The following is a 16,472-nucleotide window of genomic DNA, read 5'->3' on the forward strand; positions in this document are numbered from 1 at the left end:
ACATTGTTCCTCTCTCCCCTCAGAGCAAGCTGGTTGGAGGCTTGGTGTTTGTCTGTGCCAAACCTCATTTCATCTGAGGCGCTCATTCTCCAACATTCTCCGGAGAGGCTGCGATTCTTTTCTTAGTTGTGGTGCAATCTTGTTTTCCAATCACGGCGAGGCTGCGAGGCTACACTACAGACTGTACAATATGTTAAAGAACAGAGGATAAAAATAAACGCCACCTAAAAGGACTCAGCGCACTACACAACAGATCAATCAAATCCACGGTTCAGTCCCTGCTTTTAACTTGTTTAGCATGTTTCACACGGTAAATTACATTCACTCTTTTAAGATTAGTGAGTGTCGGTGCTGACAAACAGAACTCTGCTAGACCTCTACATCTGATGAGTCACATTCTTAACAGCATGTAGCCGACAGGAATGATTTAAATGCCAATGGTTTGCATGTTATTTATCCACTAAACAACAAGCACACTCTGCACTGCTGTCAAATCATGCTGTATTTGATTTCTTACCTTTCTGATTGTTTCTATTCATTTCGCCACGCCATGAAACTCAACTTAAAGACACCTTAAAGCTGTCAGAAGCAGGTAATCTATCACAATAAAGAGCTGTATTCATATCTTTAGTTTTTGTATTATCATAGTTATCATATTATCTAGTTAGGCTAAAATAATGTGACTGATCTGAAAGCTCATATTGTTGCTATGTTTAGTATACACGGGCATCTACAAAGTGAGAGTTGGCTGTCCAATGACAACCTTTTTCAGTTTGATTGATGCACAAACCTCACTGCCAGCAGCTATTTTTAGCTACTTTTGTCCTCTGGGTTCTTTGCCTACATTATATGAGTCCTGTTTCACAGGAAGGACTTTAACTATGTCTGTCATTTGATTCTAAAATACAATAAAACGCTGTTTTTCCAAAGGAACACTATGGTGGCTCAGTGGTTAGCAGTAACAGTAAGAAGATCCCGGGTTCAAAGCATCATCTGGCTGAGGCCTTTCCTGTGTGGAGTTTACATGGTCACCGCATGTCTCTCTGGCTTCCTCCCACAGTCCAAAGACATGGAGCACCCACATGTATTCAGTGGGTTAGGTTAACTGGTGATTCTAAATTACCCAAAGGTGTCAATGATTGTCTGTCTCTGCACTAGCGCTATGTGCCCTGCATCTTTCCCTGTGGTAGCTGGGACAGGCTACTCCCTCCTCGTGACCTTCAATTGGAGAATAGATGGACTATTTTACAAATAGTAGCTTGACGATTTCAGGGAAAAGTTGGATCTCTGTGTAAAACACACTAGAATCTCAAAATGTCTCGCCATCATTCATTGCAGTAACGACAGCATACACTTAAGCTGGCGTGAACTCAGTGGCGGCGCAAAAATTTGATTGCCTGTGTTCACCCACCATGATTTAACAATATTCCAAAGATTTTCCTCTTGGTTTTTCTCAGCCTTCAAGAGTCCCCACAAAAGTTCAGCTTGGTTGAGGTTGGGTGAGGAGTCGTCTTTGATCTTTGTGTCCTCGCCGTGCAGAGCATGAATCCTTCTCTGAAAAGATTTGATTTGTCTGACGGCTGAAGTGGTGCCATAAGCTCAGCCTGGGTAGACTTAGCTCATTGCAGGTGTACAACTCCAGAGAAGTGAAAACATCCTCAGACTTGTAAATAACAAACGCTTTATTTAATCAGTAAATAGTCATCTGTGAAATGTTGGTATTTCTTCACCTACCTGAAGAATTTGAGGTTGTAATGCAGCGAGACTGCTGCTTGTCTTCTTTTGACAGCCCTTGTACTGACTCAGGTAATGTCTATGAGTGGGCAAAAACTTGTATGTACCTGCTGAAACCTGTTTTTGTACCACATAAAAGCCCTTTAGCAACCTTGATTATCTGAGTCTGAGGATAAATATTCCTGCCTTGTAGTGACAACTAAACATCTGATGCTACATGTGCATTTCTTTAGAGGTAAATATAGTTCCCTTAACTCACGGCATAAAGCTGTCAAGTTCCTAACTGAAGTATGAGTATTTTTCCAGGAACAGACTTTTAAGCATGAGTATTTAACGATCAGAGCTCAGCCACCAGTAAAGTTTGAACACATTGATTTCAAACTGTATGTAAAATGAAGTTACTTGGAGGACTTAAAAAAAACACTTTTAAGAAAAGCAGCACACCCACATCGTCCTACCTGCTGGTATCAGCCGCGGTTATAGCAATGAGTGGCGGTGTGCGCAGTGGCAGTGTTGTGGGCCGTGGTGGGACTGTCACTGTGTCCGGCTCCGGCTTGCGATCACAGTAGTACTGCTCTGCCTGTCGAAAGGCTAAAGGGGGCAACTGGACTGTCCTGCAGGAAAGCCTCCGCACCATGAAGGGCTCCATGCAGGTGACTGGCCCCGGCTCTGGGGAGTCGGACGAGTCATCGGACACCTGGAGGGGGATGATAGAAAAGCAGGTAAATTGAAAATGCCTCACAGATAACAGATTTCATCCTAACGAGGGTGAAACATAATATGAAAAAAGAGGGAAAAGCAGGATCAGAAAGAAAGGGAAGACAGAGACTGAACTCCTGGTAGCTTGGAGTAAAATGGCAGTCAAGTGGTTTTGGTAAATACAGAAACCCTCTTTCTTTCCTTTACTTAAGGCGTGCAGTGTTTGGTTGGTAGTTATGTCCATCAAAGGGCATAAAAACCAATGTACTGTGTGTTTTAGGCTTCTGATGCCTCTCTTAGCACAATTTTGCCTTGTGCTCAAAGCCAAAGATTACTCCTGTCCAGAAAAGTCCATTAAAAGACATCTTGCTCTCTCAGCCTTCAATATGTGGCCAGACCATTCATCCAGCACCACTGGTACAAGCTTTCACTTGACTGTTTATTGATGAAAAGCACAATCTGATAAAAAAAAAAAAAAAAAAAAAAACACAACAGGGAAATTTACATTATTTGCTTACTTTCTCACAATATCATAAAGACTCAAACTCTCTTTTAACAGGAAAAAAACCCCTTTGAAAATCAGACTTAACCTTTCAGGCCGGGCTGAGGGACAAAGAAAAGAACATTTTAAAAGAGGAAAAGCGGCTGCCATAACAAAGGTGTCCCCAGCAGACCTGCCACTCCACACTGCCCATGTAAATAGGGAGAATATATCTTGGTACTCCTTGTTAGATTTTCCATGTGGATAAAATGCTAACTAGCTGCGCTTTAAAGTTAAAGCATGTTTATTGAAGGGTAGTGTTTACATCTGTACAAACAGTAGTTTTATAATTAAAGGGAAAGTGCAGGTGTATTAATGGTTGCTTGACTAACTTAGGGGAGGTTCTGCTTTTGTGTGTGCTTCTCACAGTCATGGCTCACTCAAAACGCTAACAGAAGTGAGCTTTCAGAAATTCCATCAGTGCTTTTTCAACTGTGACAAGTGTGAAAAAAGGTCCCCAGGTCATTTGTGAAAAGCATCACTCGGGTCACCTTTTTTATCTTTTTCACTTCAAGACACAATACGTGACTCGTTCAGGGGCCCAGTGATGGGCTATTTCTCAAGAAGTGATGGCAAAACAGAAATACAGTGGCTTGCAAAAGTAATCAGCCCCCTTGAACTTTTCCTCATTTTGTCACATTACAGCCACAAACATTAATCAATCTTATTGAAATTCCACGTGAAAGACCAATACAAAGTGGTGTACACGTGAGAAGTGGAACGAAAATCATACATGATTCCAAACATTTTTTACACATACATAACTGAAAAGTGGGGTGTGCGTAATTATTCAGCCCCCTGAGTCAATACTTTGTAGAGACACTTTTTGCTGCAATTACAGCTGCCAGTCTTTTAGGGCAGCGGTCCCCAATCCCCGGGCCTCGGACCGGTACCGGTCCGTGAGTCGTTTGGTACCGGGCCGCGAGAGTTGAGGCTCAGGTGTGAAATGTATGGTTTTCAGGGTTTTTTTATCGGTTTTCAGCGTTATTTTGTTATCGTTTTTATCGTTTACTCGGTTTTCCTTGGTCTTTTCACGTGTGTTATGAATAAATTTTCTTTTTTTCGGTACCGGTACTAGTTTTATTTTGTTGTATTTATCCGCGACACCTTAAAGGCCGGTCCATGAAAATATTGTCGGGCATAAACCGGTCCGTGGCGCAAAAAAGGTTGGGGACCGCTGTTTTAGGGTATCAGCTATACCAGCTTTGCACATCTAGAGACTGAAATCCTTGCTATTCTTCTTTGCAAAACAGCTCCAGCTCAGTCAGATTAGATGGACAGCGTTTGTGAACAGCAGTTTTCAGATCTTGCCACAGATTTTCAATTGGATTTATATCTGGACTTTGACTGGGCCATTCTAACACATGGATATGTTTTGTTTTAAACCATTGCATTGTTGCCCTGGCTTTATGTTTAGGGTCGTTGTCCTGCTGGAAGGTGAACCTCCGCCCCAGTCTCAAGTCTTTTGCAGACTCCAAGAGGTTTTCTTCCAAGATTGCCCTGTATTTGGCTCCATCCATCTTCCCATCAACTCTGACCAGCTTCCCTGTCCCTGCTGAAGAGAAGCACCCCCAGAGCATGATGCTGCCACCACCATATTTGACAGTGGGGATGGTGTGTTCAGAGTGATGTGCAGTGTTAGTTTTCCGCCACACATAGCGTTTTGCATTTTGGCCAGAAAGTTCCATTTTGGTCTCATCTGACCAGAGCACCTTCTTCCACATGTTTGCTGTGACCCCACATGGCTTGTGGCAAACTGCAAACGGAACTTCTTATGGTTTTCTGTTAACAATGGCTTTCTTCTTGCCACTCTTCCATAAAGGCCAACTTTGTGCAGTGCACGACTAATAGTTGTCCTATGGACAGAATCCCCCACCTGAGCTGTAGATCTCTGCAGCTCGTCCAGAGTCACCATGGGCCTCTTGGCTGCATTTCTGATCAGCGCTCTCCTTGTTCGGCCTGTGAATTTAGGTGGACGGACTTGTCTTGGTAGGTTTACAGTTGTGCCATACTCCTTCCATTTCTGAATGATCGCTTGAACAGTGCTCCGTGGGATGTTCAAAGCTTGGGAAATCTTTATGCTTTAAATGCTTTAAATTTCTCAATAACTTTATCCCTGACCTGTCTGGTGTGTTCTTTGGACTTCATGGTGTTGTTGCTCCCAATATTCTCTTAGACAACCTCTGAGGCCATCACAGAGCAGCTGTATTTGTACTGACATTAGATTACACACAGGTGCACTCTGTTTAGTCATTAGCACTCATCAGGCAATGTTTATGGGCAACTGACTGCACTTAGACCAAAGGGGGCTGAATAATTACACACACCCCACTTTGCAGTTATTTATTTGTAAAAAATGTTTGGAATCATGTATGAGTTTCGTTCCACTTCTCACGTGTACACCACTTTGTGTTGGTCTTTCACGTGGAATTCCAATAAAATTGATTAATGTTTGTGGCTGTAATGTGACAAAATGTGGGAAAGTTCAAGGGGGCCGAATACTTTTGCAAGCCACTGTAATACTGAACCAACATTTGTCAACCAAATTCATAAATATGCCAAGTCCTTAAAGCCAGCTTAGATCTGTTGCCTGTGTTTTTATTATATTTTTTATTGGAGGGTTAAATATCTCCTGTGAGTCTGCGTAAACTAGCCTGTGGATATTTGGACCAAATTCCTCAGAATTTATCAAAATTAACACCGCAACCTGCAGTCCAATTTGTTTAGTTAAATAGTGCTCACTTTCTACTGTGATACAGGTGAGTGACCTCCTGTTACACACAAACCAGGACTCATCGGTCGGGTGTCTGTTTTCATATAACACTTCTGTGTTCTGCGTTAAAAAAAAGAAGTATACATTTGAATGCATCAGAATGATTAATTTATCCACCGCAAACTTCTGAAATTTTTTTCTTAGTTCAGTATTAAACATAACAGAGGTGAAAAAAAAATTGCTTTCTCTGAAACCTAAAAAAACCCCTCATGATGGTAGGTTATAATTACAAAAAATCTAACAAAAATCAAGATTGATTAAATACAATGAAACACAATTTCTGAAGGGCAATCTGTTGGATTTAACAAATGTTCAAATAGGAAGTTGCTCGCTTAAGAAATAGAGGAAGCTCAAAGTGAAAATGACATAGCACATGGGGTCAAGACAGAAGGGAAAAAAACTGATAAGAAGTTCAGCGGGGGGGCAAGAGCTATCTGAAAGACTGTGTGTGTCTGTGGTGAGACAAAGTGAGAAGGGACAGAAAGTCATTTACAGCAGCAAGCTAACCTGGAGGAAACACATCAGGTGGTCAATGTGCCATTAAGGAGTTACCAGAAAAGTTGATTCTACTGCTTTGATGGCAGCAGCAGAGCCTGTTTTAACCTCCTAAGACCTGCCGTCCACATATGTGGACATCACATTTTGGGTTATTTAGACCAAAATACTCAATTTTGCTCTACACGGGCCTGATATCCACTTACGAGGACATTACACTGCTACTGTTCTATCAAAATTTTAAATGAATATCCTCATTTGTGGCTCTCATTTTTCTTAAAAACAAAAATAAGGTAAAAAAAAATCTGGTAATTCTTTGTTTTTACATTCATCGGGCCCCAATATGCCCAAATATCAAAGAGAAATTAAAAATGCATGCCGTGGAAGAGTTCGGGTCTTAGGAGGTTAAGCAAGCTTTCCTGCATTAGAGCCCATTTTCTCAACAAATCATGCAAATTCCTTTTTTAAATAATATTACTATCAATTTTGGGTGGCACAGCTGCAGCGGTTAGCACCATCATCGGCTATATTAGAGTTTAGCAGAATACGCTTTGAACACAAAGCACGACCACTGAAGAAGTTTGAATTCTTCTTAGGTACGCTCTCCTCATGGACAGGAAGGAGGCGATCAGTTATTTGTGTATTGAGTGGCTCCAGGACAATCTTTGATACACGACACACTTGATTGCACACACACACATATACACACATGCGCGGAGTGGGTTTGTGAGGTGGTATGATAAATCAAGGCTGATTCTGTGCCATTAATCTTACAGCAACCACAGGGAGTTTTTGCTCTGCATGAATAACAAGGGTTTCCTATTAAAGTAAGGGTCAACCATTATTCTTTTACAGGTGATTACTCCCTACATTACTTTAAAGTGAACGTGACTTTTCATTCATCTTCCATAGCGACAAAATTAACTAATAATAATGCTCATTAGCTGATTTTATACTTTAATTGTGAAAATTCCCGCACAGGTTTGCTGCTAATCAAACAATTAACACGACCAGCAGACCAGGAGCTTTTTGTAGCACCCATGGGGACTAAGACCTGAGGCGAGTTACCCATTTTGTCAACTCAATAAATTAGACCTACTTAAAATAATTCAGCTGTCGAGGTCCTTATTCACACCATGTATTCCTGGTGTTTTTCCCTTCCTCGTGTCTCCTCTGCCCTCTGTATATTTCTCTTTTCGGTTTGGCATCCTTCTCGTCCTCTACGGCTGTGGTCAAACTGGATGCACACTGCCATCCTTTCATAAAAGCTGGCACTGGGCTGCCTATGCTTACCGAGATAGGAAAGGAAGCTTAACAGCACCTTTATTTAGCATTTAGAAAATGTGACTAGCGCTAATCGTGGCTTCTACTTTAGATACTTCCAGGCCATTTCACTCTGTAAGGAGCTTTCCTTAGCAAAAAGAAAAAAAAACTATCTGACTTCTTTTGATTGATGATCAAAAGAACCCAGCAGCACATCAGGCCCAGATTTCCACCCACTCTAGGCTAGTTTGTTCACTAAGCACGGTCCAGTGTCCCTTCGTGTGTTTGCCTGCTTGCTCATAATGTTAGGAGGCAGAAGGAGATGGAGATAAACTAACTCTGTATTTCTATCATGGTCTCTGTTTTGAGTTTTGGGATGTTTTGGGGTTTCTCTGGTTTTGTATGTTTGATTATTCTTGGTTCTATATTCTATATTGTCTCCCTGGTTATGTGTTTTTTGGTTACTTTCCCATCTTATTTTTTATAGTCATCTCGTGTGTGTTGTGTTTCGTTTTGCGTCCCCTGTCTCACCGGTTGGATTCTGTTCAGCTGTTTTCCCCGGTGTCTCCACTCTGCTTTAATCTCCTTGTGTTTATTTAGACCCTCAGTTTGCTTCTGTTCTTTGTTGTATTCTCCCTCGGGGTTGGATCCTCCTTTGCAGTTTGTGTTCCTTTAAGATTACTCCGTGTTTGGTTTCCTAGTTTTTTGGACCTGGATTAATTTGTACTTTGGGTAACTTCTGCAATAAAGCTGTCTTTTAGTTTAAACTTGGTTTTCGAGTCCTGTGTTTGGATTCGGTTCCTGCCCGTTACACAGCCAGCATCTACCTGCACACAACCTTAGCCTTATGCTTTCTGAGCTACAACACAACACGTGACAGAGGACATAAAAGGACATACATGTTTATGTGATGTTGCAGCAATCTTAGGGCCAATATCAAAGTTAGGGTTGGCATAAAAAGTCATCCTGTTACCTAAACAGCTGCTTACTGGCCACTTAATCTTTCCCTTCCTTCACGCTACTCAGCCCTGCCTCTCCAGCCACTAGCTTGCCTGCCACTCCATCCTCTCATCCACACTCACTCTCTTCCCTACGTCCCTGCTCTGCCCACTCCACCAGCCTTCCTCCTCAGCCCCACTAAGCCACCAGCTCTCCCCAGCCTCTGCCTGTACTCACCACTACCTGCTTCCCTCCATTACCTCACGGCTTCAAAGAAGAAACTTTTAGTCTGTGTCCTGCATCTGGGTTTGACACTCCCCCCACCCCCCACCCCCCCCCACCCCTCCCTCCTCACACACACACACACACACTTTTTCTCCCTCTGATTGCAAATGTAATAACAGAACGCTCAAAAACACATGTTCACCTTTCAACTACGAAAAGTAAATTTTCCAAGCAGATCGCTCTAAAGCATTACATACGTATTACCCCAGAATAACCTTTCACGTCAGTGACTCGTGTGTATGTGTGGTTGACTCCCCTCTCCACCTCTGTCGTGACTGTTCTGCCTCACCCTCTCACCCTCCAGTGTACAGCGCAAACACCTCACCCTCCCACCCGTCCATGCTTGCATTAATCAAGATGCCAATCTTCATCCGTGAAGCTATTGAGCCTTTCATTCCTACATAATTACCTGTATTAGACTCGTTGCCACAGACGGTGGCTTGCAGAGGGAAACGAGGGGAGCTGGCATGCTTAACCTTCACTTTTCTGCAGGCTAAATGTAAAGCAGGCTCAAATGAATCAATGGGGCCCAGTCAGGATTAACCATTCCTCCAACAGTACATTCAGAGTCCTTTAAGCAATTTATGTAATAGTCATTCAGTCTTTTGTCAAAGCGATACAGGCTAATGCTATTATATTTGCACTTGCACTTTATGTAATATGCTTCAGCCCTATTGTAGTGCTCTATTAGAGTGCTGTGAATTTAAATTCCTTTGATTTGTATTTGTTTGTTTTTTTATTTGACATGCTGTCACTAATGTCTACAACAAGCATCTAAAAGACCGTTAATCTTCATCATGACAGTGTAATCAGACAAACAGTCAAATACTGAGAAAAGAAAAATGAAACAAAATAACGTTTAAATTATAAACAAAGGAAGACGAGAAATTCAAAGTAAAACTGGAGGGCACACGAGTGATCACGATGATTTCAGTGTAATTAAGAAGCCATGGGTGAGAGGTAGTATAAAAGTGACTGAGGTTGTGAGACTTTTGAAACGTGTGTGCGTGATTATGGACACAGTACTTCATTTTTAGGCACTTGTGCTGTCTCTCCTGATGCCTGAAGTGGCTCTTTATGATAAGTGGGATCACTGAAAGGTTAATTGGTCTGCTGTGACTCTCCTGGGTTCTCTGCACACTTCATATGCCAACCCAATGATGGTCAAGTCGAAATGCGTGAATGTGAAAATCAGTGAACAGTTTCTGGTAAACAACCAAGATGTGCCAGATTTTTAATTCATTCTTTAGGAAACAGTGAAGGTGATGAGGGGTCTGATAGTAAATATATAATGAAGAGAACTGATTTGCCGCTAACACTATCGCTACTCCATCCTTCAGTTCTCTCAGGGAGTTAATAACAAGAGCGGTGGCAGAAAAGCAGCACATACTCAATAGTAAATTTGACACAGTCTAGGCAGAAAGTTAGCACATAGTGCCTGTTCGTCTGTGTCTATATGTCAGGTTGGGTCTTAGACTCAACCTCTCTGGGTACATCTCAGGCCCTCTAAAGTACGGAGGCCTATCTCCCCTCACCACACTCCCTGCCGGTGGCTGATGCCCTCAGACGTTGGTGTGTTGGTGGTCCTTGTCGTCTGGGGCTGGGCGCTCATTTATGTACCGGCTCACTCCTGGTGGCCGATTGGCGGGGCCAGGCGCCTGTGGCCCGGCTGGGCTCCTTCCGGGGGGTGGGATGCCCTCAGGCCTCTGGCCTCCGGGCCTGAAGCTCGGTCCTCTCTGGCACAGCTGGCTGCCGGCAGAGCCCGCGGGCACGCCACTGCAACCCCCTCTGGCCTCTGCTCCGTAGCTGCGGGGTGACCTCTCGTTTGGGGCTCTACTCAGCTCTTCCCAGGAGGGTGGCACGGTTCCCCCCCCTTTGGTGGTCCTCCTCGGGTCCTTGTACTCTGGGGCCTCTGGATATCTGGGGCCTGGATCTCCTCCATACCTGCTTCATACCCTGGGGGACGGGGCTATGGCTCCCCACACTCCCTAGCAGATCGTTACATGGAGAAACCTTTGGAATACAAGCATGCTGATCCACACAGGTATGCACACAGGTGTACACACGGGTGTTCACAGACGCGGACTACACCTTTCTTGGCTGCTGCCTCAAAGCACATTGTGCGCTGTCTATCTTGCGTGCTGCACAATATCGTTTAATATTTAGTATCTACTGTTATCTACTGCTAGCTAGTTTATTGTGATGGTGCTGGTTTTTTTATTATGTTGCTCTTTGTTGTTTGCTTTCTCTTCTGTTTTTTTTTTTCTCCATACAAGTGATCCAGGTGTTTTGTTTGTTTGTTTTTTTCTTTCCTCCCCCCTTTCTCACCGTCTCTTCTCCCCTTTGGTTTTCTTTCTCTCCCTCTCTTTCTTTCATTCTTTCTCCCTGTCCTATCCCCCAGTCACGTCTGTCCCGTTTGTAGCAACCGAAAATAAAATAAATTCATAATTATAATAAAGGTCAATCAAATGGACCAATATGGCAAGGCCATGATGATCCACTTGGTAAAATAAATCCGCTTGGCATCTGTCTTGGCCTTAAGACAACAATTCTGATGGCTAAAGATCCAAACGGGACACAAAAAAAAAAACAGCTGTGCTCTTGGAAAGGTGCGTATCTAAAAGTCCAATCAAACATCAAAGATGTTTGTCCCAGCCAAAAGTTAAAATCAGTCAATATAAAACTCACTGACCACTTTATCAGGTACAGCTGTTCAGCTGTTAAACTAAATATCCAATGAGCCAGTCACATGGAAGCAAGCATTTAGGTATGTAGACATGGTCAAGATGACTTTTAAAGCTAAAACTGAGCATGAGAATGGGAAGGAAAGGCGATTTAAGAGTTTGAATGTGGCATGTTGGTGACAGACAGGCTGGTCTAAGTATTTGACAAACCGCTGATCTACTGGGACTTTCCCACACAGCCACTACTACAGTTTACAGAGCATGTTCCAAAAAAAGAGGAACTATCCACTGAGCAACGGTTCTCTGGGTGAAAATGCCTTGTTGATGCCAGAGATCAGAGGAGCATGGTCAGACTGCTTCAAGCTGGCAACAGTAACTGAAATAGTAACCCACTTATTACAACAAAATTTTGCAAAAGAGCATCTCTGAATGCACAATGTGTCAAACCTCAAAGCAGGTGAGCTACAGCAGTACAAAACCACACCCGGTGCCTCCTTTCAGCTGAGAACAGAAAACAAGAGCTTCATTAGAACCAGACAGTAAAAGACTAGTCTGTCTGGTCTGATGAGTCTCAATTTCTGCCTTGACATTCAGATGGTAGGGTCAGAATTTGGCAAAAACAACATGAAAGCATGGAGTCTGCCTTCTATCAACGCTTCAGGCTAGTGGTATAACGGTGTAGGGGATATTTTATAGGTGCACTTCAGGCCTCTTAGTACCAAGTGAACATCAGCCTACCTGATTATCACTGATGACCATGTCCATCTCTTTATGACACAAGTGTACCCATCTTTTGATGGCCGCTTCCAGCAGGAAATACACCGTATCACAAAGCTCAAATCAAACTATTTTTTTGAAGATGACACTCTACTCAAATGGCCTCCGCAGTCACCAGAGCTCATTCCAACAGAGCACCTTTGGGATTTATTGGAACAGGATCCTGGATGTGCAGCCAACAAATCTGAAGCATTTATGTGATGCTATTGTGTCAATATGGAGCAAAATCTCTGAGAAGTGTTTCCAGGACCTTGATAAAGCTAACACAAAGAATTCTGCAGGCGCAAAGGGTACAAGAGTTTACCTAACAAAGTGTTCAATAAGTGTATATAAGCCTATTATACTACAGAACTAACTTTTTTTTTGTTTTAAACTCATGAGCTAATGAGTTTTTTTGAGTTTCAACCATGTGGTGGCACTTAACTAAATTACAGTTATCCCCACCTCCCTATTTATTTGGATAGAGGATTGGTAAAACTACAGCTTAAATGTAGTTACATCAGCATGGTTACATGTTCAGGTGTTTTGAATTTCCATAGTTGGCAAATTTACTTTCTTTCATAAACTATAAGAAAAAAAAATCCCCTTCAGAGAAACTCTTAGAAATACTTATATTTTATCAGCCCAATTCAGCCTCGCGACAAAGTAACATGCTCCCTACTTCTTGCTAGTAAAAGTACTTAATTCACTTAATTTGATTTTGGTGACAGACGGAGTAGAAAAATCAATACAAAATGGGTCATATTCCAACTCGAGCCCTAAGCTTACAGCTGACAGAGGAGCTATCTGCAAGAAACAGAGGAAATGTTCATCCAGTCTGATGCTTTGACCACACAGGTGCATCAGTATGTATCACCAATGGAAATCCCTCCAGCTGGGTAATCTGGATACCAATCAACATCCTGTGCAATATAGTTGAGAATACACAGCTCACACTCTGCTTTGATTTTATGCTTTTTTATTATGGAAATGATCAAAAATGCATGTGAATTGAAATTTATCTAACAAAAAAAAGAAAAATTCATCTTTTCTGCAGGATGTTGAAGCCTTTGATGACGACTATTGATGTGAGTCTTCTTAGATATGCAGGTAGCTCAATTTTGGCACTATTCAGTTATTTTGCACACATGCAGGTCTCATTTATTCACGTAAGGATAGCCACATACTCTCATTTAATATCATTTCCTTCATGCTAATTCTGTCCTCTTCCTGTCTTTTCCTCTGGCGCTGTGAATAAGTCAGATGATACGGACTCTTTATCACTGCTGCATATTAGTAATAGTCCTGCTGCACATCAAACGTTACACATTTCCATGCAGTTCAGATTTCTAGTAACATCACTGAGGATTCAAACTGTTCCTCCCCCTTTCGTGTGCATAATTTATTAATTAATACATGTCAATTAGGCCACAGCAAACAGGAAGCCATCCCTTTTTCATAAACAGAATTTTTCATTAGGCTCCCTTTTTTTTTATTGGTTGACCTTTTTGGAGGATTAAGACGAAACAAAAAACAGTTGGCTTGGCTTTTGTAGAAACCGCTGAAAGTGGTATCTAAACAGGCCTTTTTCTTTTTTTTTGTGGATTTAGTTTGCTTTGCATCTGTTCCTTGATGCTGCTTTCTTTGTCTTCCTGCAACACCATCTGCAGAAAGTGTCTAAGCATTGCCGAAGGCAAACTGAGGGCCATTTCCTTATTTTCTCTATTAAAAGAAAAGAAGAAGATGAAGAAGCCATTACCTTTTCAGCTTCCGATGTCAGTTTATTAATATATGCTATTTCATTTGACAGTCAAGGACTAAAAAGGGTCACTCACGTGTGGAACGATGTGTGCTAAAATAACAGGTGTGTGATCTTGAATCGGGTCGCAGAGCTGTCGGCACTTTAGTTTGTCAGCAGAGTGGCTTTGCTATAAGCTACTTAACAAAGCGGCTGTGATCAGCAGCTGGAATAAAATACAGGGTTGCACCATTACAATTTCAAGCCCGAGGTAGCCTGCACTATACTCAGTATGTGCAACCCCTCATCTTCAGTCACATCATTCATCTCTGTGCTCAGAATTTAGCAATTGGTTTTTATCGGAGAATAAATCTTAAATGGATTCTGGGTGAAGCCCAGAGGGGAATGAGAGAAGTCTCAGAAGTGGGAAGAACTTAACACAAACGGAGGAAGAGAGCAGGGGACTGAGAGAGGAGATGAAGGAAGAGCGATACCTGCAGAAGATGCAGTAAATCTCCTGGTTAAAAAAACAAACAAATAAACAAATAAAGCCGTTAAGTTCAAATTTATCTGAAAGCATAGTGAGCTTTCAGGAAGTCACCAACACATTTGAAGCAAAAAACAGAAAGGTTTTATCTGCTCTGTCTCTGAATGCAGAATGCATACTGTTTGCAACCGCGTCTATTTTGGACACTGTAATAACCACAGCTTCCAGCATGTTACTCTTCAATATGAAAGCCTCACTTACAGGTTTGTCTGCTCGGTAAAAGGATCGCTGTAACAACGCAGGTTTATATTTGGCTCCATGGTGAGAATTACTGGCATTTACAACCAGGTGTGTTTTTACTGCTTGGCCTAGTGGTTAATGTAGCTGTAAAACACAGCATCCCGTGGGGTAATAAAAATTAACTTCAGTTTATCTTCCACAGCACACAGTGATCACAGCAGTTTTCCCTGTATTATATTCGGAAAGTGAAGAAGGGGTGCAGTGGTCTGCAAATCTGTATTATTTATATTTAGCACCTTTATTAATAATATTAAAAGAAGCTGCACAAGGAAAAACAACAAAACACAAAGGGATTCCAACTGGATGCAGACAACAGGTGACATCATGGGATTTCCGGGGATTTACAGTACCAGGATATTAGAGTGCATTCGAGACTAGACGTGCTTTATTGTACGCTGACATCAAGGTTTTTATTGAAAGAGAAAATGTGTACATCTCTAGGGATTCTGTGAAGGCCTTGAGGCTTGATCACTCATTAGAAAATGACTGACATTTCTTTGTGAAGTCCAGAGCGTGAAAGCAGCTGCACAAAGATGGCATTAATAGTACATCATACCTCCCTCCTACTACACTTGCAATTGTGAAGAGGGTGGCGGGGGGCAAGTTCTGAAACACCTCCCTCCCTGCTAGGCATGTGCAGCTGCTGTTATATGCAAATTGTCTTTCTATTCGTAGACATTCACGTCATACATGAAGCCACAGAATTTCTTTTTCTATTTCAAGCAAACATTTCAGTTCAGTTAAAATAAACATGTATATTTTATTGAGACATTGCATGCATGCATCATATAAAAATCGAACAAGTCTGCAACTTTTCAACATCGCTAAGACCGTAGGTTGTAAAAGCAAAACAGACACATTGCAGTGATGCATCCTTTTGTTTACTTGCTATCACAGCAGCATTTTGGACAAGATAGGATGTGCAAAAAAAAAAAAGATTACTGAGAGAAAAACTAGAAGGCGGGTGATAAAGAAGCCACAGCCTGGTTGTACTGACATGTCACCCTGAAGGTGAGGTAGATGAATCAGTTCGTTTCAAAGAGCCCCCTATCTGGTAGCCTCGAGGCAGAAGAATAAACGTCTGGAAGGGACAAGACCAGATTTTTCTTGGCTTCAAGCGTGGCTCTGTGATGCTCTGGCCTGAGAATAATAAAATGAGATGAAAGTGCCTGAAACCTACTGTTAGGAGAAAACTTTGCAGAAAAGTCAAGAAGGCAAAGCTTGATAAAAGTGAAAACTGGAAGAGATAGGGTCAAGATACTTGAAATCCAAAGCGCGTTTCCTTACCTGTGCAAAGGGGAAAGGTCACTCTACTGTAATATATCCGAGTCTTATTGCAGTTTTTGTATCCGTGCACAATAATGGTGTTCTGAAGATTGAGCATTAATGTCCTGAGGGTTTTCTTTGACGCAAACATGATCAATGTGTCATCCATGAATTAAATATTGGTAAATTTTGACACCTAACAGATTTAAGATTCATCACTCCATGCAGCCACTGTGCTGACCTTCCCTGGCAGAGTTTATACACCCTTCATGCATCAAACCCACATCCGGAACAGGCACTCTGCCAAACATCTTATGCAAGATTAATCACACTTAAAATGCAGTCAACAGGCTGTGAAATGAGAATGGCAAGCAGGTGGTAATGTTTCTTTACACACAGTGTAGAAGACTAAATAAATGTCAAGCCTGCCTAGATAACATAAAGACCAGAGGCCTCGAATCTAATGTAAAAAAAAAATACACAAGGCCTGAAAGTGTCATTGCCGCTTTGTT

General features: G+C 42.0%; 1 protein-coding gene across 1 annotated transcript in view; it reads right to left on the bottom strand.

Annotated features, from left to right (window-relative positions):
• Positions 1 to 16,472, bottom strand: part of pde4d (phosphodiesterase 4D, cAMP-specific) — a 211,326-nt gene that overhangs the window by 161,213 nt on the left and 33,641 nt on the right. The window contains exon 3 of the mRNA XM_084947255.1: positions 2,193 to 2,431. Within this exon, the coding sequence (XP_084803381.1) occupies positions 2,193 to 2,431 (239 nt within the window). The remainder of the gene's footprint in view (positions 1 to 2,192; positions 2,432 to 16,472) is intronic.

The sequence above is a fragment of the Perissodus microlepis genome, chromosome 12, assembly GCF_051167445.1.
Source record: "Perissodus microlepis isolate ML-2025 ecotype Zambia chromosome 12, ASM5116744v1, whole genome shotgun sequence".
NCBI classification, from domain to species: domain Eukaryota; kingdom Metazoa; phylum Chordata; class Actinopteri; order Cichliformes; family Cichlidae; genus Perissodus; species Perissodus microlepis.